This window comes from Drosophila sulfurigaster, chromosome 2R (genome assembly GCF_023558435.1).
Source record: "Drosophila sulfurigaster albostrigata strain 15112-1811.04 chromosome 2R, ASM2355843v2, whole genome shotgun sequence".
Taxonomy (NCBI): domain Eukaryota; kingdom Metazoa; phylum Arthropoda; class Insecta; order Diptera; family Drosophilidae; genus Drosophila; species Drosophila sulfurigaster.
This window is the reverse complement of record NC_084882.1, coordinates 19552168-19574289: the sequence shown is the minus strand read 5'-3', so window position 1 is coordinate 19574289 and position 22122 is coordinate 19552168. Positions and strand designations below refer to the sequence as shown.

Here is a 22122-nt window from a genome sequence, read left to right as displayed (position 1 = left end):
ATATCCTTTTGTACTGTCCCCTATAATGGCGTTCAATTTTTGGTGTGCGGCTGCGTCCAATCCATCCAAATATTTCACCAATGCTAATGTACAGCAACTTGCTTTTTGTAACCTTAACATAATTTGGCAAAAATCGAAAAAAAAAACATTCAATTGAAAACTTATGCACAGGATACATTAAAAACGCGCCACAATCAGCCAAGCATTTTGGCCAAACCCAACGACGACGATACGGAAATTGTTGTAGTTAGCGATACAGTGCGTCAAAGACGTGCGCGCACACCTCAAGCCGGCGAAGCTGCCGGCGCCTCTTCGCCATCTCCCAAGGCAGCCACCGAAGCGGAGGCAACGGGCGAACAAGTCTTGCCAGATTTGTTGCCACCACAAACGTTTCGTCTGGCCGAATCGAGCACTCTCTTCTCCCAGATCTCGTTGAATCCTGCTAAAATGGTTGCCGAATCGGTGGCACCGCCAAAGCCATCGAAGAATAAACGCAAGGCGCCAGCAGCACCTGCGCAAGTGGTTGAGATCAAGGTGAAGAACATACAGAATGATAAGATGTCTGTGCAGAACATCGCTCTCGAACCTCAGCAAGGCGAAATCGTGGACACCGTGAACATCTTGGAGAGCGTGGAGCCGCTGTTACCCGAGTATGTGCAGACTGTGCAGATTGTGGATCTGTCTGAGGACTCGGACTCCTCGCTGCGCGTAGATGCCGAAGGCAAAGAGGTGCGACGCAGCAAGAGCAAACGCTCCTTATGCGAATCACCAAAGCTGAAGACAGCTGAGATGGAGGAGGATAAAGAAGATGAAACGGAGCTGCTGCGTCCTGGAGCAGGCAATACAAGCACTCCGTTTTTGCGTGTGGAAAAGCAGCGCATTTCCTTTGATGAGAAACGCAAACGCATAGCTCATGAGCGTGATATTCTGCGTGATTCCGAAGAGGAAACCGAACAGCAGCCAACAACTGAGGCAACTACAACACCAACAACAACAGCAACAACAACCGCAACTGAAGAGCGTCCCAAGGCGAAACGCTGGCGTCAGTTGCAACCAGAATTGGAGGCGCTGACGCCGGACACAGAACCCGAATCGCCCATTCGCAATAGTTTCTATAGTCCCGATAAGGAGACAGGTTACGATATCGAACCCTTGGTATTCTCTGATGATGAGGAGATACCACGATTCTCGATGGAAATGACACCAACGTTTGACTCCGATAGTGATACGGTAATTTTGTTGTAGCTCAAGGTGGTTTCATCATTTCGATATTCTTGCATATTCTTTTTTCGTTTTATCGCTCAACTAACGCAGAGTCGCATTGAGACGCCCTCGACGAAGAAGCCAAATTCTTTTTTGAGCAAGGTGCTCAGCTCGATGCCCTCGACACCTCTTGATGACTCCAATGAGACGCTGAAGAGCCCCCCTTGTGGAGAAGCTGGTGCTCCAACTGGCTTGGAACAACGTGTGCAGGACTTTAATAAGTTGGCCGAACAAATGATCTACAAACTGGAATTGACCAAGGTCAAGATCGAACAGTGTCACGAAAGCGAAGCGTAAGTAGAAAACGTCCATTTTATTTATGTACCATTAAATGAAACATTATCAATTCTGTCGATGCATTAAAAAGCAAAATTAAGTTGAGTTTCATTTAAAAAATATATGTTATATTTAAAATATAATTGAACTTTTCTTATTAAATGTAAATTTATTACAAATATTAACTGGATTTTGTAAGAGGCAACCCTGTGAAATATAGAACAATGTAGAACATTTAATAATTAAGATTTAAAGTATTAATAAAAATAAAAGATTAAAATTACATTTAATTTAAACTATTCATATTCATATTTAATTTAAATATTCTTTAAAAGTCAATAGAATTTTTCAATAATGTATAGCATATTGAGTTTAATTTTGAAATTCAAACCCTTTATCGAACTTATCAGTATTTATTAAACTCTTCTTGCGAAGTATTTAAAATTTAAGTAAAGTTAAAATATAAAAAATGGAAAATTTAATTAAATTTTCATATTGATTTACAAAATATTTATTCAATATTATTTTCATAAAATATAGAAAATTAAATTCCATTTTTTTTAAATAACTATTGAATAATCTTTTACCTGTTTCTATACAATAAAAAAGTTTGAATTTAAATTACTACAATTCATAAATAAATTCAATCTTTTCAGCGAGGATTTGCGACTTCTAATTGCGCCTGATGCTGCCACATTGATCTCCAGGGGCGACTCCTTGGTGCTTGAGACCCATGGCAAACAAGGCGGCATTTCTCGCCTGGTCATGCTCACCCAGATTATATTGCGTGAAAAGTTCCGCGAGGTGCAACAGGCCAAGTAAATGAGACAACAAAGAGCCATCAGAAAAGTTTCATTTCTAATTTGAATTTCATTATTTCATTCAGATGCAAAATCACTGGCTCGGCAGCTCCACGTCCAATGCCGGAGAGTGTTAACATTGAGGAGCTGGTCACGAAGGGATTGCGACGCATTAACGTGCTCATTGAGAAGCCCGTTGACCTTAAGTCCAGCACTGAGCTAGAGAAACGCATGGAGGATATCAATGTAAGTGTGACCAGCTTAATTAAATGCTGGCCTTTTGCCAGCGAATGCAACAATTAATTGACCAAAACTTAATTGAATTTAATAATATTTGTGCATTGTTTTCGTTCTAAAAATCGCTCAGGCATTATTTATATTCGCATCACAATTTTCGACATCTTTGAAGATGACCGAGATGATTTTCTATTTGGTATTTTTTTTTTTTTTTTGCTCTCTTTCGTGTGGCGTTCACAAGTTAATTGGCCTCTTGAGAATTCAGGGCAACGGCACACAAACCAAAACCATACCATACCAAACCAAAACTAAATGCTGCCATTAGAAATTCCCCAAAATAAACCAACAAAAATTTTGACATAGTTACACAGAGACGTCGAGACATCGAGACATCTTGTCGTACGACTGCATTAACAAGAAGCAAACAAACAATATTTGTGTGTAGTCCGCGAAGAGATGAGATTGCTTTTTCTTTAAAGAGAACTAAATTTAAGAGATGACTAAATGCACAGTGTCTTGATCGATTTGGCTAATATATTCATAAATTGCTATTGAAATATTCTTTGAAATTAATTTAGCAAATTGAAAACATCTGTTTAAATTCTTAGTTCTATAAAGAACTGCAATTAGTTGTTGTTTTTAAAAATTCTTGATATTATTTAATTCATTATTTAATTTACATTATTTTCTTATTAAACTTGAAAAAATAACATTAATTTTCAGCAATTTAATTTACAATTGAACGCAATTTAACTAAAACTAAACTAAAAAGCTTGTAAAATAAATTATTACATTTATATTTTCTCCTTAACTGAACTGTCATGAAATTTATGTTCATATTTGGCAATTTCCAATCGCCTGCAATTTAAAATGATTTGACAAATTTTCATCGTCAGCCAACTAAATTCTTTTCAACGCGACAAAATCAATCCCTAGATAATGCCGTCGTCTGAAATCCATCATTAATCAATGCGTGCATTTGTTGTTTATTTTAATTTTATTTTTATTTTTGTTTTGTGTTTCTTTTTTTTTATGGTCTGGTCTCAATGATGACAAAAACCCCAAATGAAATGAAATATACGCAAAAGTGGGAAACCTATGATTAAAAATAGAAAAAGAAAATAAGGAAAAATCAAACATTTGGTACAGTTCTAAAGAGCACAGCTTTCAGATCAATTAAAGAGAGAGGGAAGCGAAATTAAGCAATTCAATCTTCTTGAGTTTTTCTCTTACTGTTTGCCGGCAGCAAATGCTGTGTTTTGTGTTCAGTCTCGACGCGTCTTTATATGTGAAACGGTCGGGCGTTGCTTCAAAAAATCTTTCGTAATTTATTTTGTGTTGATTAAAGTTTTGTGTGCGAGAAAATTTCACTTGGCGCCAAAAAATTGTGTTTAATCAGTTGAACTCAATGCAATTTTGTTGGCTGATAAACGCATCGGATGCGGTATACATACATGCCCCACACTTCCCTATCTTCACACTCGTGTCACACAAACGCATCGCATCGCATCGCACACACACAGAGCTATTGAGGAAGTTTGCTTTTGCAGAGGGGGAATTCACAGTTGGAATTGAATAACAAACTCGGTTGGACTTCCCAGTGGTGTCCATTTTGTTAGTGTCTTCCTCTTTCCATTGCCATTTCCGTTTCCGCCTGATTTATTGTTAATTTTTCATCACAAAAGAGTACGGAGCTTAAGCTGTATGTGCTGCAACTAAGTTAGTTTCCTTTTTTATATGGTACATCTATCTATTTGGTTTTTTGCAGGAACGCCGAGACGATTTGCAGGTCATTGTCGGAGCCATCGGAAAGAATCCTCAAATGCCAAAGGTTACGCCCGTCATGATGAGTGAAATCGAAAAGGTTCGTAAGAAACGCACAAACTTCTTTCTGTCTCCATTTTCTTTACTCATCCCTTTTTTTTTTGTGTATTTTCGCCCCACTTTCACTTCAGACTAAAAACAATTTGATTGCTCATGCCGATTCGATTGAGCTCTCATTGACCGAACTGAAAAATGGCACTAAAATTGGCAACGGCAACAGCAACAGCAATGGATCAGGCGTCGCCACACGACAGGGTAAGTGATTTTCTCTACATTTGTATTATTTCCCTTTTGGTTTGTAATAATTTTCAAATTGCATTTGCTTTTGCTCTCGTGTTGAGCTAAATTTTTAACCATAACCTTGGTCAATAACACGATGTGGCCAGTGTCAATATGAACTCGATTTGCTAGTCACATTTGTCAGTGGTTTTATGTGCTGACAATATTTCGAATTATTTCAAAATATCCTCACGTACTCTTCTTTACATAAATATGAGCTGCTGTGAGTTTTAAAATTTGTAAAATATTTTTTCACTTTCAATCAATAGTCAATTCTCTTAAAACATTTCCTCATTAATTTGTAATATATTTTCAGCTTTATTCCGCTGCGTAATCGCATAAATGTTTAATTTGTATGTTCATGAAATGAAGTGTAAGCCAAATTGTTTTCAACTTGATTTAACTTGCGGCTCATTTGAAGCTCATCAGTAATTTATGCATTTATTTTTCAATTATTTTGTTTGGTCGAAATCACTATTGCATCTTCGGCTGCATTTGAAATGTGCAAAATATTTAAAAATTCACATATTTCGTCAAGTTTGAATGGCAGCTGCAAAAAGCCTCAAATAAGCACGCAGCAATATTTCTTTTTTTTTTTTTTTCTGCCATTCGCTTTCAGTATTGTAATTGTTTTTACACACACACATATTTTTTGTTCGGCGTTTGAAGTTTTCAATTTCACATTTTTCTGCAGCCAGCAACATTTTGTTGCATTTTATGACTATGGCTCTTGTTGCAGCTGCTCTATTCTTACTTTGCCTCCCCCTCTTGGCGTTTGTTTTCATTTTATTTTGTTGGTAAATATTTATGCCGTATACAGCACTGTTCGACTAAGGGCCCCGAGGCGAGGGTTGGCGAAAGGAGGAAGGGGTCCAAATGGGTCATGTCAGTGGCACTTTTGACATTTCATATGCATATTTTTGGTGTTTGCTTACGGGTTTATGTGTTGCTTCTTGGGTTGCACTAGCGGGCAACAGATGCAAATATGTTTTGTGGATCAATCATTAAAGAACTGTTGATGGGCACGAATTCATTTGCATATAGCTTTCCAACTAGAGCAAGTTCAAGAAGCGGAATTTGCAACAAAGGCTTCTTATATTTATTTGCATTCCCATTTTTGTATCTTCATACGTGCGGGAAAGTATATTTTGATGCACTTTCGAGAACGAGCAAATATGTTTTTTGATCAATCATGCAGGAGAAGTCATTGGGGATGTAAGTTAGACCAAGGCAATAGTTTTAAAAGGGAACTGTAAGAGTATCTTTTGTTTAGAATATTAAATTTTATATTTCGGAGAGAAGCAAGTTTTTTTTGGATTCACTAATATGTCTATGTATCAAAACTAGACCAGTCCTAAAAGTATCTTTCGATGGTCAATACGGATCGAGGAATCCAGCGTATAGTTTAAGGATAGTGAAAGATCTTTTGAAAATCAATATACAAGAAAATAAGTATTTATTGGTAATTTGTATGTGCATTCGGTAAATAGCGATAGTTTAATTCGATAGCTTCGTAACATATTTAAGAACGAATGGAACTCTCGCTATTTTCCAACTGAATTGATTTTTCCTCGATTCGAACAAATGACTTTTTGGAAATGATGTTTGGATCTGAGCTCATTTCCTTTGGGGTCGTTCCGACAATTGAGCCCCTGATGCTGTCAACAGTTGATCCGCGATGGAATGCAGTCATGGGACCCGTGACAATATTGTGGATACTCTTTGTTATGCCTCTTTTTCGCAGATATTGTTCCATCTCATCTCTTGCTTTCTCGGCGTTCAAATAAAGCGAATCGCGTTCTTCGAATAGCTGCCAATCTTCGGACAGTGGCCAATCGCATAGTTTCTTGCCATTCTTGGCAATCGTAAACTCTGCCAAATGGAATAAACGTCGACGCTCTGCAAAGGAAAGTCCATCTTTTCGTGATCGACTAGAAGATTCAGATGTTTTCGCAGTTAGAGAACAGCTGCTTATGTTAAAGCTGACCTTTTTCTCTCGCTTTGCAACAACGACTTCGTGAGAACGGATTTCCGTCAAGCGCCGCAACAAATTGCTGGGATTCAGGACAATACGCTGCTTGGGATGTGGGGTACCAACGGATAGGTATTGAGTGGTCGAACCCCTGTTCGAGTGTCCAGCTTTTTTTGGCAAATTTCGATATACTGACTGAGCGTGCAGTGGACAAATCTGATCCAAAAACAGCTTTATGGTGCGTCAGATTCTTCGAAATGTTTTGATTTATGTGCATTGGCGCCTTGTGGTAGGAAATACGCTGTGAGGGGGAACCAACGATTTCGTCCTCTATTGGTTCTACTTCGGATGCCGCGCCCACTGACAAAAATGAGTCTTTATGTTCCGAATCGAGACGACTACGCAGCACTTCAGGGTCGACGCCCTTGGATGATCGTGGATATGGAGTACTGCTTTTGTCTTGAGATACCTTCATTAGCCCATAATCGCGATCCATCAGATTCATGGTAGATGGTGCTGAAATGCTTATTTTGTGCGACTTCTTGGCCGGCTTATTCATTTTAAACAATAAATTTTGGCCGCTTAGTAGCATATCTAAAAACTATGCTTGTTTTTTATGTTGGAGTATTCCTTATTTTTATTGAGTAGTTGTTTGTTTGTTATATTTTTTCTTTTCTTTTTTTTTTTTTAGTATTTAAGTGCGCAAAGTGTAGTTGTGAACAGTTTTCAAATTCAATGAAACTGAACAATGTTCGTTGTAAAACTGCTTGCAGCGCCTACTGCTTGAATTAGCTGAACCTGAATCGGAAGCTGAATGCTATACGACAATGGAAGAAAGCTAAATGCTATCGAGTTTTGAGAAACGTAAACAAACGGTTTTATTACAATGCATATAGAAGTAATCTAATCTATTCAACTAAGAATTTGATTGTTTGTTACCGAAACTTCTTTGTGGATAATATATATGAAAACTTATTTTTGGATTATATATACGGCTTTGCTAAGTGCACAATGGGTCAATCGAAAGCCATGATTTATGATGTATTTCTCGATATCATTTTTAGCCTGTTTGTCGTTTCGAATGTGCTCACTTTCAACATTAACTATTGTTTTTTTAGGAATGCGCATCACACGTTCATTCATTCGTTTGCCGTATTTGGCAATCGTAAATTCACCTTCATGAAATAAGCGTCGACGTTCGAGAAAGCTTAAGTTTTGCGATTTGATAGGAGTAGGTGGTGAAATAGCGTTAACTTCCTGCAGAGAGTCCAATTTGGAGTCATCAGAGGAAGAACTGGTTGATGGGATATAGCATCCTACAGATGGAAGTTTAATGGTGACTTTCTTGTCGTGTTTCCCATGCTGCATGTTCTTTTTTCAATATTGAATACGGCTGACGGTTACAGCGTAACTCATTGCCAGCGTTCCTCAGCGACATTCGTTCCTTCACGGCCTCGTAGTCCTTGATGAGAATCTTTGGATCAAGAGCGAGAGCTTTGTTTGGATGTGGTGTACCGATCATCATGTGCTCACGCGGTGTTAGATGCGATTTTTTCAATGCCTTTATGTCAAAGTTGATCGTTGAATTGTATGCTGCTTCAGCTCGATCCTCCGAAGGACAGCTGGGCACTCCCAAGGTCTTATTCGGATGCTGAGTCGATGCTTGATGACCAGGTATTCTCATTAAACCATAATCGCGGTCTACGATATTCGGACGCTGCGGCGCAATGATTTGCAGATTATTCTCGAACTTCGGAACTGATCGCTTCCTTAGCATGGATCTTTTGGGCTGATGTGTAGTTATCATTTTTCTAAAAAGTTGTAAGCTGTAGTTTGTGTGATGAATATGGTTCAGTTTGTAGGCGTAAATTTCGTATTTATATTTTTCTAATCTTAAGTATTCTGTCAATGCTTTCAGAGCCCACTTTGCATTGCTTTAATCAAATCAAAATGCTGAATTCGTTGAAATATATTTATTACGTTTTACTTGCTTCAATTAAACCAAAATAAAATGTTGCCACACTTAGGTAAAGATTACAAGATGCTGCCTAAAATCTATATAAAGTGAAAAGCGCATCGTGTTTTTTTCCGGTCAGTCAGCAAAGCATTCGAGAAATAGTGAAAATGCATTGAGGATACATTTGAATAAATGTTTGCTATTCATCGCATGCATCATCAAGCAATTTTTGTATTTCCCGAATGAATACTTTTTTATCGACGGATGCTCCGAGATGGTCCGCTTGCTCAAATTCGATGAGATTCGACGCAAATTTGTTAGTGTGCCCGTCGGCGCCATAACGAAGCCGTGCTTTTTGATAAACACGTCGATTGCAGCTCGAGCCTGCTCAGCTTCGCTATCTATGTGTTCATTCGGACTCCACGAATGCTCCCCATGCTGCGGCATGAAATTGTCGCTCATCTTTTTCCCATTCTTGGCAATGGTAAATTCGCCCTCGTGGAACAAGCGACGACGCTCGTTGAAACTCAAGTTTTGAGTACTAAATACACTGTTTGAAGAACTAATTGATGAATCTGAGTTCCTCCCGGCAATTCTTACAAATTTCGCTTTTTCCTTCGTTTTGGACTTCTCTGATATGGTTTTACTGGATCGTTTCGATGCTAAAGATGCTGCGTCTGCAGCATTCCAGCTTCTGCTACGCGGTTCTTTAGCTTTCTTTTTGAAAAGTGCGCCAACGTCTCCATGTTCGGAAGGCACGATGTGACCTTCGCGATTTTTTGAAAATAATCGAGATCCCTCAGGTTTGAAATGCTTTGCCACTACCGATTCTTGATTTATTGATTTTTTGCCTTTTAAGTGTTTGTCGTGCTCCTCCTCGAGTCGCTCTTTGAGTGTGTCTATGTTGATGGCAGTTAGTATCCGTGGATGTGGAGTTCCAGCTTGTGCAGTGACCTGCATTAGGCCATAGTCGCGATCAGCAACGTTCACACGGGCATGATGCACAAAGTTTACGGCATTCGAGAGTTTGCTTTCATAATTTCGGGACTTCATGGACGATTTTGGCGTAGACATGATGGATTCTTGATTAGTGTCTTTGTATATTATAATGTAACCTTTTGTCGATTCACAATTCTTAAGTATTTTATGTTGTGTTGTTTGTTCAAAAGATGTGTGTATTCATGTAGTGTCGATTTATTTTGGGACTGAACGTTTTCAGTTGACACTGCTTGCGCTGCCTACTTTGGACTGCTTGCTATCGTAGCAAAAGCTGGTAGCTATAACACTGCAAGCTTTTGCCTTCTCGCTTAATGACACAGTCAAGCTTTTTCGGTCTTTGGTCAAACAGCTGTTAAGGACTGCGGAAACATTTCAAAACAAAACGTTCAACCGAAAGGAAGCAAATGCCTAAAATTAATAACTACATGAAATATTTAATAAATAAAAAGAGAAAATTGTGTGAAAAAATACTAAATAATTTAATGTCATAAAAAGAAGTGAATGAGTGTAAATTAAAAATATAAATTAATATGTATAATTATTATTAAAATAAAATGTGAAAGTGAAACTAGTTCATGTTAACGATGAAATGTCACAACAAGTGGTCCACTATTAAATTCCACTAATTCAATTATTTTGAGTGCTTAAGTGATTTTGATATATTATCTTATAATACAAGATTTGAAAGACTTTCGCTTCTGGTCGTTCAGTAAGTTCCCAAAACTAATTCAATGTGTTTAAAGAGTCGCTGCCAGTTTATATTTATCATCATTGATTCTTAAACACAACAAAAGCATTGAAAGAGGAGCTGCTGGCAAAAGTGTAAGCAGCAACAGCGCTGAGTGACATTGAGCAGCAGCAGCGCGACGGGGAAGAAACGACGACGACACGCTTTCCCAGCGTTTTTAATGAATTATGACATTTTCCCTTGCTGGCGACCAGTGGGGCGACGTTAGCTTTATCAGGCCCACTTCCTTTGGCAATTTCAACGTGTTTCACTTACATACATTTTTTTTTTTTGCCCATCTTCCTTCCTCGTTTTTTTTTTGTTGTGTTGTAATGATTTTCTACCATTTTGCACCTGCCAGAGAGGAGACGAGTGTGGCAGCGCACAAAAGACAATAATGGGAAGGGCACAATACATGCGTCAAAATGAGTGAAAAGATATTTTGCACTTAACGTGTTTTTCCTCTCCAGCTACTTCACTACGTGTGGGTGTCCCGGGCTTGTTACATACATGGCTTGTTTTTTTTCATATGTGTTTGCTTAACAGCCTCTTATGTGCTGTGACTCTCATGAAATTCATTCTAAATGCATACAGACATGTGGCATTCATTCATTCATTCCTTACTTTCCCCACATAGACGTGTCTAGTAACGGTCCTGCCTCAAAACCTGTTCACGTTTTCCCTTTCCATCTCCGCATCCAAATCCCTTGAAGCACAAAAAAAAAAGCAAGGGGAGACTCTAATCCGGCGTGGAAAACAAAAACAAAGTGCGACTGGACACACCCACACAAACATAGTTATATGGTATAGTTTGTTATTGGGTTTGTTTTCAGGGCTTATGTGCAACTTAAGCCTTCCCAAAAACTTTCATAAATTTCTGTACTACTTTCTTAGGCTTACGCGGGACTTTGGCCGCCTACCAAGCGCTGCTTTCAATTCTTTCTTTATACTTTTTTTGTGCGCCAAGTATTCCAAGCGTTTTCGCATCTTCCTCTTCGTTTTGGGTTTGCTTTGAAATGTTTTTGTTGGTTGGCGGCTCAGCAATTTTGGGCGCTTTTCAATTGAAAATTGCCATTTAGGCTGCCCGGGCGAATGAGAAATGAGCAACAGACGAGCGAAAATATCAAAAATAATTTTATTATGTGCATTGTTCAGTGTCGCGCGCCTTAAAGCAGGCAACGATCCGTGCTCAAGCATTTGACAAGTGCCCCTCAAAGTGACCCGCATCTCCCAAAAAATGTTGCACAGTGTCAACAGAGCTGTGAACATGTAAACAAAACAAAAATTTAGAAAAGAGAAATGTATATGTAATATTATTATATTATATTCTGTTTTCTTGTTTAAAGTAAAAGTTTTAGAATTCAAACTTGGACAATATTAAATTTTATATTACAAGAACTGGAAGATGATAAAAAAAATAAATAAATAATGATAGTTTTAGTGAAATGATTTCAACATATGTTTCCTAGTTTTAAATTTTATTGAAAAAGAAGTAGAAAAGATAGAGTAGATCTCATTTCCAAAAATATAATACATTTTTATTATTTTCTATTTGAATGATCTTCTTGTAACATTTTTTCACTTGATGGAATTATGATTATATGCTGTCGATTGAAAATGTTAGAATATATTGAGAATTGATGACAATATTTTTTTAATAGAACAAGCTGATGAAGCTAGATTTATTGTAGAATACTGCTAACTCACACCTTGTATAAATGTATTAAGTACTTTATATATTGTATATTTAGATATTATAAATTAATTTCGATCTTTTTCCTTCGCACCTTGCACCACTGTGCAGGCACTGACGCATCGCAGTCCAATAAAGCCTCTCGAAAGTTGGCTTCATTGAAATAGTTTTTCATTTACTCCACGCTTTTTTATGCGCCGCTCGACAGGCACTTTTTGAAAAGACCAAACACTGCTGAGTTGAGTCGAGTCTCGTCGAGTTGAATTGAGTCGAGTCGAGGCGAGCCACAACGCAATGAAACGAAACGAGCCGACAGGCAACTGATAAAGAGAGAGAGAGAGAGAGAGTGAACTCTAGAAATGTGGCACACTTGAACCACAAGCTGCGAATGCCACTGCGAATGGGGGGCAAACTGACCACAATTGTTGGGCTTTTTGAACCACAGCAGCTGCCGTTAATGAGGTTGAGTCGTCGTCATCTGTTCGGCCCAAAAGAATCAGAGAGCCATCTAATTATCATCTTTCACTTTGCATTTGAGTTTTGCTATTTATTTTCTTTCTTCTGTCTGTTTTTTTTTGTTTTGCTTTGTTGTTGCCTACTGAACATTTCGCAATTTGCATTTTACAGATTACAACAACGAACCGAGTGGAAGCGGCACTTTGGCCAGCAGCTTTGATAAGTCAGTGCTGCACATTTCCGACTGGCTAACTTGGGAACAAAACATGATCAAGATACAGAGTGTGCTCGTCGACGATGTGGATGCCGTTCGCTTGGCCATCGAGAAACAGGAGGTGAGTGAAAAAGGAAAAAAATATAGAAATACAGAAATAGAGAAATAGAGAGAAATATAAAAATGGAGTGCAACTCTGAGTGGTCCACTTTAAATGCATTTTCAACATTGCAGAAAGTTTTGCGTGAATTGAAAATGAAAAAGCCGCAACTCAATGAACTGGTCCACACGGCGGAAGTGCTTAAAGGTGACATCAAGCGGCAGCAGCTACAGGAGAAAGGTAAGTGCTTTTAAATTGGGCCTAACCAAAGGCAAGGCTGGTTAGAAAAAAGCTCTTAAAGGGGGAACAATTTTGGGTACTTTTGAAAATGATCTCTTCTGATGAAGACATAGAGATTAGTGCAAAGATAAATGTATTATTGAACGCAATTATTTATTATTTATCGATGTTAATAATGACATTTTCGGAATGTCTTTAGTCTTCAAACTTTAGTCTTTGGAACGAAAGTTCACATTCTTTTAAATTAAAGCAATGACAATATTAAAAAAGGTCTACAAATAAAAAATTTAAAATGGATAATCTCTTCTGAATAAGATGTAGATTAATTCATTATTGAAAGTAAACCTTTTGCAAAGTTTTTAGTCATTAAACTTTGAGTTTTCAGCTATAAAATTATATGTTCTATGAAGAAGACATGAAGATTATTGAAATAATTGATGTATTATTGCATGTACTTATTCTTTATCGAATTTAAGCTTTCAGTATTTAGCTCATATGCCTATAAATGTGTTTCGAATACAGATTCCCAACTAATTCTTAAGCCTATGCATAAAATGTAATTTGCATTGCCGAAATTATATTTATGATTTAACAACAACTGCAGATGCAGTTGCCATGGGGGTAAAATGTTAATAAAGTTGATGTCATCCCAGGCCTACACATTGTTTTATGCTCAGCTTAATAGCTAATCAATAATTGCTCCATTCATTTGCTGGAAGTGATTTGAATTTTGCTCGTTTCATCAAACAAATTTGGGCAATTCGATGGCACTTGGTAATTCGATTAGGCCATTTAGCTGACTGACTGAGGAGTGCTGACTGCTGTCTGCTGACTGTTTGCCATCTGCTAAATGCCATTATGAATTGCATGCCATGATTGCTTTCCACCTAGGGAGCACTGTCCAGAATAGCATTTACCATTTCCCTTAACGATTTGCGAGCAAACAAATTTCCGCTTTGCCAGACTGCAACACACACACGCTCACACACACATAGGAGGAAATTCACATACTCGTTGGGAGTGAAAACAGAGCAGAAACAGAGACTAGATCCACTTAAAACTGCCAACTCAGACTTGCCACTTGGCTGGCTAACTGGCCCATAGCTAGTGATGGGCAGCGCATGTGAGGGCGGGACGGGGCAAAGGTGGGGGCAGCACATGTGGAGGAAGGCAGTTGGCTGCAAACATTTACATAACGAGGCCGTGAACCTCCTGACACCAAGTCGCTCGCTATGCGTAGCATTTTGCTGTCTTTTGCCCAGCTGCAGCAAGAAAGGACAAGCACAAAACAAAGGACTTTGATAGTCGCTCAAAGCCTACCCTATAAATCTGCAGTGTGCATGAGTGCAATGCTAATTTGATATGCTCGCTTTTGATGAATACGCAAAACAGGGTAAACAGAGGCGGCAAAGTCAACGCTGTCAACTGGCAATGAAAGACAATGGCAAAGTTCATAGCAAACACAAACACAAATAAAATACACTCCAAGCTGGCACACAAAAAACTTGAGAATGCATAAAATGCCCAAAAAAAAAAAAACATTCACACACACAGACACACCAAATCCAATCAGCAACTGTCTCAGTAAGTCTCTTGATGGTGAATTTGCTTAGCACAGTTTGACAGTCACTGGTCGAAGAAAAAAAAGAGAATGCTGAAAGAGCGTGCAAGAGAAAGTTGTGGATTTTTATAGCATACCTCGAGGCGCATGCTCTAAAAAAAATCACACGTCGCAAATAAAGTGAATTCCCCGTGTTATTTGTTGCTGCTGCATTTCGTTTGTTTTACTCTTTGCAGTATTTTAATGCTGCCAACATTTATGCCAGTTGACATTTAATTGACAAGCGTCGAGGGGGGGCCAACCAACATTTTTATGCTACATGCAGCCACTGTTCTTCATACTCTCATTGTTGTTGTTGTTGTTGTTGCTTGCTGTGTGTGTGCAGCTTATATAGTTTTGTTCTTATTCAAGGGGATTGGCCTGCACTTTATTGTTTTTGTTTTTGTTGTGTTCACATGTTACTACAGATTATTATGATGTTTGGTTTGTCATAAACATTTGTAACTTGTCCTGCTCGCGCTTCACGTTCTACACGAGCATCGTCTGCTTGACTCTTGACTCTTGTTGCTGCACGGCTACATTCTGCATGCATGCGACATGCCGCATGCCACATGCCACAAGGTACTGGGGAATCGTCTTTGTTGTGGTACCTCAGGGCGCATTACTGATGCCATCGCCGTAGTCAAGGGACGAGATTCCTTTGTGCATACCCTGTAAACGAAGCGAGCACAGAGGGTGTATGCTTTTAACGATTATGTGTGATTTTATAGGTTAACTAGGATTTTAACTAAATCAACATATTTCTAAATGCTGGTACCAAGTATAAAGTTTTCAATGATAAATATTTAAACCGTCTTTTATTATGCTAATAGTAATGCATTTTATTTTGGTCGTATTCTTAGTCTATATACTCGTCGATTAAATGTTATGAGCGTACGTTTAGTGTTTTTTTTTCTTCTTTATTCTAAGTCTACAACCCCTCAACAAAATAAATCATAAATAACTGCGAACATCCGTTTATTCGTGATGTGAATGAAATGTAAAGTTATTTCTACGCACTATAAAGATTTAAATAATAAGTGTTCACAATCTTTTAACTAATATTTCGTAATGCTCAAATCAACTTCATTTTTATGGGTGGTCTGTCTATTCTATATAATATTTATTTGAGCTATTAAACTTTTTATTTATCTATTCAATTTTTATGTGGAATTGTATGTTTAGTTTTACTTATTTTCTCTCTTTTGGCTTTTAAGTGTCTTCTACAATATTTACTGCCTGATTATGACATTCGAAAGATTTATTATAGTTATTTCTTTGCTGGTTGCAGCTAATTTTTAAATTGATAACGTGCAGTATTTATGGAGAACAGCTTTTCAATTTCTGTCAACCAATTTCTTGCACTAAAGCCACAATTTAGCAAGCAGCATTTATTCCAGACACATTTTGTTTTTATCAAAACACCAAACGTTGTGCACAGTGGTCTTGAAACAATTTGTTAAACGTTTCCACAATTGTGCATTACCCCAATTAGTATCGACTGCAATGGGTTTGGTTTAGGAGAAAGAGAAAGAAAGATAGAGAGAGAGAGAGAGAGTCAGGCAATCAGTTGGGCTGGGTCAGTTGATAGCGGCATTAGCTTTGCTACTTGTTCCCTGCCCAGCACTTTTTGCTTATCGCAGAACAAACGAACTGCACACAAAATCAATTAATTACGCATTTTGTAAGCTGACGCTTAATTAAACCATTATTTATTATCTCATATGGCCCATTGGCGTGCCAGGCAAAAGCTTTTCCAACCTCGTTCCCCCTAGGTTGCCCCCCTCTCAAGTTGGCCCATCTGCTGCCTGCTGACTAGTTGTGTGCTGTTATCATAAATAAAATGCCTACAAAGCAAAGTAGAAGCAGAAAATGGGGGCAATGTGTGTGTGGGCGGCTCGTAAATCTGTCTTTGACATGCAATTTTAGTGCAGCGGCTGTTGCTGCAGTTTTCTGCACCACAGCAACAACAACAATCACAGCAACCACAACAATGAAGGCAAAGCGCATTCACTGTAAGGACAACGCACTCGCTGCCACAGAGTCTGGAGGCAGCGTCCTCAGCATGTGGTCCCGGCAAGCGGCCACAACCCGGCTACCAAATTGCCTCTAATTGCCGTCTTTCTCTCTTAGTGCCGACTTCAAAACGAACTCCTCCCCTCCCCTTCCCTCCCCCTGTGCAGGCGACACTCTCCGTTGGCGCCCAGTTGGACGCCCACTTCACGCCATTACATGCTTTAATAGGCCTGGCCTCCCTCCTATTTTAGACTCCCCCCCCTGATTGTCTCCTTCTGGTAGTCAATGACTGTCTGTCTGCTTGCGTCTCAACAACTTTTTCGCTTTTGAATGCTCTTGCCAGAAAGGAATTGCTGATTTATGGAAGAGTTTAAACATCCAGAAACTTTTGCACAATTATAATCAATATGTTGGTTCAAATAATCAACAAATAAAGTATTTTAAGGATTTGTTCTTAGGAAAGATATCTTAATATGAACTATTTAGCTCAGAAGTTATAACGCTTTTAAACTTTTTATCATTGATAAAAATATACTAAGTATATGAGATATTTTGTATTTATATTCTAAAAAATGTAGGAAAATTTTAAAGGTTATTTACTTTACAAAAAATCATTTCTATTTGTATGACTAATAATAAAATGATTTACCATAATTTTGTTTATTTCATTGCAATTTAATAAAATGTAGATCAAATATTTTGTGATATTATTTATTCAGAAAATGCATCTTTACAAAATGTACACATTAATAAGTTGTTTAAAATTTGCTTAACTTGTTTATATAACTAAAACGATTATGTTGTGTGTTCATTATTGAATCATAAATAATAAATAGGAAAAATTTAAAAATCTAAAAGTATTTGAGAATTCTTTTATATAATATTTTTTTTTATATAATATATATTTCGTATATATGTAATGAAAATCGTCTTAAAATTGTGTCATATAGTTTGAATTGTATATTTTATTTTAATTTATTAAATGTTAATATTAGACTACAATTTTTGATACGCTCAAAGATTACAGTAGAGTATTTAAATATTTTGTTAATGTCCGCCGAGACTTTGCTTTAATTAAGTTTTATGGCATAAATTATTGCTGTGGTATGCTTAAAATAATTAATATATTAATTTCGTCAAGTACTTTGGTGAACTTAACTTGGCAATACGCTTTCCGCATTCGCGTTGTGTTGGTGACTTCATCGTCGAATAAAAAGTGTATGAAAACTTCGTTATTTGCTTGAGTTTTTCTTTTGTTTTTAATTACTTAAAAGTGTAGTCTTCATGGCTGCTTAACCTCAGACCTTTTGCCACCGGGGCAATTGGGCTTTGGCCTGGGTTTTGTCGTTGTCTCGCTGGCTATTGCTTTGCCTATGGCTTTGGATTTGGCTTTCCTTGAGACTTGGAGGCTTTATGAAACTTGAGAGCACTTTCAACGCTCAACGCTCAGCACTCAACGCTCTCCTGCTCCTGTTCCTTCTCCTTCTCGTGGAATTGAAAGCACGCATTAAATTAAATAATTGTCATCGCTGTCAGCCGTTTAGTCGCCAAGTTACGACCATTTGCCACAGGATAGTTTTACACACAGAATGAAATTATGTAAAAAAATGTGTGTGTTTGTAAATATTACAGGTTCTCTGGCATTTGAACTATTTTGCTGAACGTTAGACCAAGAAGTGTTTTGCTCTAGCTGCCTTTCTGTTCTGTTCTTGTCACCAGCCCAGAGGATAAACTTCTTTTCTCTATGTGCCTTTTAACTCGCTTTGGGCTGGATTTTTTGCTGTTGTTGTTTCTGTTGCATGGGATGTGCCTGGGATATGACACTCACACTCATTACGCAAATTGTCTTGGGTTAAACTGTACGTGCTTGTCATGTGTGAGTGCGGATTTTGTGTGCGAGTCCTGCCGCCTGCTCTTTAGTCCTGCGAGTCCTGCGCGTCCACACTGCGGCACAATGACATCTGGAATATGCTCGAGAATGAATTTTAATTAAATTCATTAAAGTGAGTTGCGTTTTATTTTTGGAGTACGCTTACAAACTCTGCATTTCAAAGTTGATCTACTCTCTGGGAAAATAATTAAGGGTATGCGCTGGCACAATTAAATAAATTGTCTGATGGGAGCAGATTTTGAAGAATTTCAACTTAATTATCCTTATGTTTTTAATAATTACAAGTTTTCATGTAATTCATGCAAAGATAATCGAGAGCTCTACATTGAAAATATCAAAAATATCAGAATTTCAATAAGAAGGCTACATTTGAGTGTACTCGACTGTGATATACCCGGCAGCCATTTTGAATAAAAGCAAACCTATGCGGTATTATTCGTACCTATTAATCGCAAAAATATTAAAATATACCTAAGGCTTTATTTGGTATATTGATGAAGTACTATATCCAAAATACATAAAATTAATATAACGCAAAAATACTAAAATATACTTAGGACTACATTTGGTATATTAATATAGCACTACATTCAAATATACCACCGATTTAAATCAATATAATTTAGTTTATATTTATCAACATTTACTTAAATCAAAAGTATGGAATTGCTTGCTTCAAGTTCATGAATTAAATTTGATTGAAAATATAAAGTGCAGCTGAATAATAAACATTTAAATTAATAAATCAGTAAACTTATCATATATCTATTTGATAATATTTGTATGTGTTTCTTGAGAAATATATCATTAAAATTCTATAAATGTCCTTTACTTTTCAAAGTGCTGAATCTGAAATTTAGAGGTTTAAGGTCTCAAATGAGATGCATTTATATTGAATTCCTTTATTAAAGTTCCCAAATTAAATTGTAATAAAAACATAAACATGCACAAATCTCTTTAATATTTACGATTCGCTTGTAATAGAAGCATTCTCATTAATGTATATTTGTTGTAATTTTCGCACTTGGCTTGAAATGTTGTGTCGCTTTAGTCCCCTTTTTCCCTCTCCCCTCTTGTCACTCTTGGGGCTTGCAGTCATTAGAGCCGTTGCAGACGAAACAATTTCCTCGAAGTCCCCACGTGATTACCAACCCCGTGAGCAGAGGAGGATAGGGGACTAAAACAAATATCTACTACGCTATGAAAACAGAACATAACATAACCCATACACACGCACTGAGACGCACACACACACACACTGACGGAGACACAGAAATTCCGTCAATGGCCCCGGCACGCTTTTGGAGTGTGTGCAACCCTGTGCAAAGCTGTTAGCAACAACAACAACTACAAATAAATATATAAAAACGCAAGAAGTACACAGAGAAATAAAAGGGCGAACGAAAAAAGTTTCTTATCAGTTGTCAAGGTTTGCGGCAGGCGGCGGCGGCAGTCGACAGTCGACAGACGACAGTCACAACATGTGGCAGGAAGGTTGCTGGCCCCAGAATGGGCTGAAATTCCGGCTGCTCCTCCGGCTATGGAGCAACTTAATGCGCATGACACACACAAAAGCAAAACAAAACTGCCGGAATGCCGGTTAAAGAGAATCGAAACTCTACAAGAGAGAACACACTGAGATAAGAGCGAGAGAGAGAGAGAGACATCCAGGTGGGTGGTTGATTATTTGTCAAGTTTCAGTTTCGTTTTTTTTTCTTCTTTACCATTTTGTGGGGAGGCGAGTTGTAATTATGTTGGGGTTGCTTTGCTGTGTGCGCACACACACAGCACAGCACAGCACGGTTGTTCGTCTTTGTTTACCCTATGCCAACCAGTAGATTCTCCTGCTGGGGGTTGCAGCTCCATGGCGCTATGGAGTTGTGAACTGAACTCAACTGAGCTGAACTGAGCTCTGAGCTCTGAGCGTGGCGAAAGCGTAGTAAAAACAGTTCCGTGTTGAAAACGCCGCTCTTTGTGTTCTGTGTTCTGGGGCCAGTTGTGCGGACTTTGCGACAGCAGTCAGCCCAGGACATTCGTGGGCAAACGGTTGTGAATCTGAATCGACTCCTTAACGCCGTAGTCCTAGTCATCGTCGTCGTCGTCGCCGTCGCCGTCGTCGTAACCATATCTCGTCTGCTTACTTGTTTTTCTTGTGCCGCCTTTCTTTGTTGCGACGCGTGAAAAACTCTGCCTCTGACTTTGCCTCATGAAAAACTGTAAATTTTGTGCTTCGTGAATGTCGTAAAAAGCGAGAAACTAAGCCATAATAATTGCACTCAATTAGCAAAGCATTAGATTGCTATCGTTTCGTTTCGTGTGAATGTGCTTGAGAGGACTTTAAAGTGATTTGTCTTTGCGTGTGTGTGTGTGTTTCTCGTATGCGTGTGTGTGTGAGTGTGTGTGTTAAGGCTGCTTTTGAGTGCCAACTAAAGCCAAGCCACAAAAAGGCATTTAAAGTTTTTGTCTGCGATGGATTATTGCCCAGCCCTGTCCCCCTCTCTCTCTCTCTATCGCTTTCTCTCTCATACACACACACCCCCGCATGTTGTCTATCTCTCTCTCTCACTGTCTTTCACTCTCTTGTTCGCTCCCTCTGCTACGCCGGTGTCGCTCTTGTTGTTGTTGCTGTTACCGCCGCTACTTTCGTAAATCAATAAACTCGCAGGGTGGCAAAAGCCGCAAATGTTGTTGTCGAACAAACGAAATGTTGCAAAGCAGCGCATGGAAATAAATTCGCAACAACAAATAAAGAACTCGCGCACATAAATAAGAGAAGCAAGAATGCAGCATCAAAAAAACAAAAGCAACAGACGCAAGCTAAAAAAAAACCCAGTTCAGAATTAATGAAATGCACGAGTTTAATGGAATTTATCCGATGCCCGCAGCATGCAACAGTCAAAACTATTAAAACGGAAATTACAAATGCAAATGGTGTCGATAAAAATAAATGCAAAAAGTTCAAACAACAAAAAAAATGGGATATTTATCATTGAATGGGATAAACTAAATAAAAAAACAAAGTGAATACACCATTGATACTGGCATGTCAAAATAAATGAAATTTATTTAATAAATTGCCGGACTGCAATAATGACAAATTAAAAATGACATTGAAAGATATCAAATTGAATAAAAATGCATAAAAGGAATCATTAGCACAGAAGGAAACAGAGCAATTGAAAATAAATGCAACTGGATATTTATCTGCTGCAGTTCAGATTTAACAAATCGAATTATGGCTTATTTAATACTTTACTTTGTCATGGAATTAAGTGCCAAAAATACAAAGGATATCTTCTGCAAATGCAGTCTATTATTTTCGCAAATATTTCATTTCAGAAATTTGATTTATTATTCTCTGCTAAATTTTTATTTGTAAATTCTTTTTTTATGCACCATTAAATCAAATGAAATGTGGCGTTTATTCTTTCGATTTTAGAATTTTAAATATATTCTACTCCCTCTGTATACAAAAATGAGATCTTAATTTTATCCATTTTAGAATATTATAAAATGAAATTTAGAAGCAAATTGCTGTGGAATTTAAATTTATGGCCACTTTGTCTAGGAATTTACAA

The 22122-nt window shown here is 37.8% G+C and overlaps 2 protein-coding genes across 19 annotated transcripts in view; one reads left to right on the top strand and one right to left on the bottom strand.

The window, feature by feature from the left end:
- LOC133838047 (dystrophin) overlaps positions 1-22122 on the top strand; it is a 169987-nt gene that overhangs the window by 30243 nt on the left and 117622 nt on the right. For 13 of the 18 annotated variants that reach the window (XR_009893905.1, XR_009893906.1, XM_062268982.1 and 10 more), the window contains exons 8-15: positions 172-1230; positions 1315-1556; positions 2196-2357; positions 2426-2585; positions 4345-4440; positions 4532-4655; positions 12655-12818; positions 12932-13037. Coding sequence is in view for 16 of the 18 variants with exons in the window: in XM_062268982.1 (XP_062124966.1) it covers positions 172-1230; positions 1315-1556; positions 2196-2357; positions 2426-2585; positions 4345-4440; positions 4532-4655; positions 12655-12818; positions 12932-13037 (2113 nt within the window). In the remaining 2 variants the exon portion in view is untranslated. Of the gene's footprint in view, positions 1-171; positions 1231-1314; positions 1557-2195; positions 2358-2425; positions 2586-4344; positions 4441-4531; positions 4656-5499; positions 5529-12654; positions 12819-12931; positions 13038-22122 lie in introns of those variants that run through there. The other 5 variants (XM_062268987.1, XM_062268986.1, XM_062268985.1 and 2 more) reach the window with 2 other exon arrangements.
- LOC133837026 (uncharacterized) lies at positions 6119-7381 on the bottom strand. The gene is given in 2 exon segments (XM_062267671.1): positions 6119-6819; positions 6821-7381. Coding segments are annotated over 2 exon segments (1008 nt in total). The 5' UTR covers positions 7211-7381; the 3' UTR covers positions 6119-6201.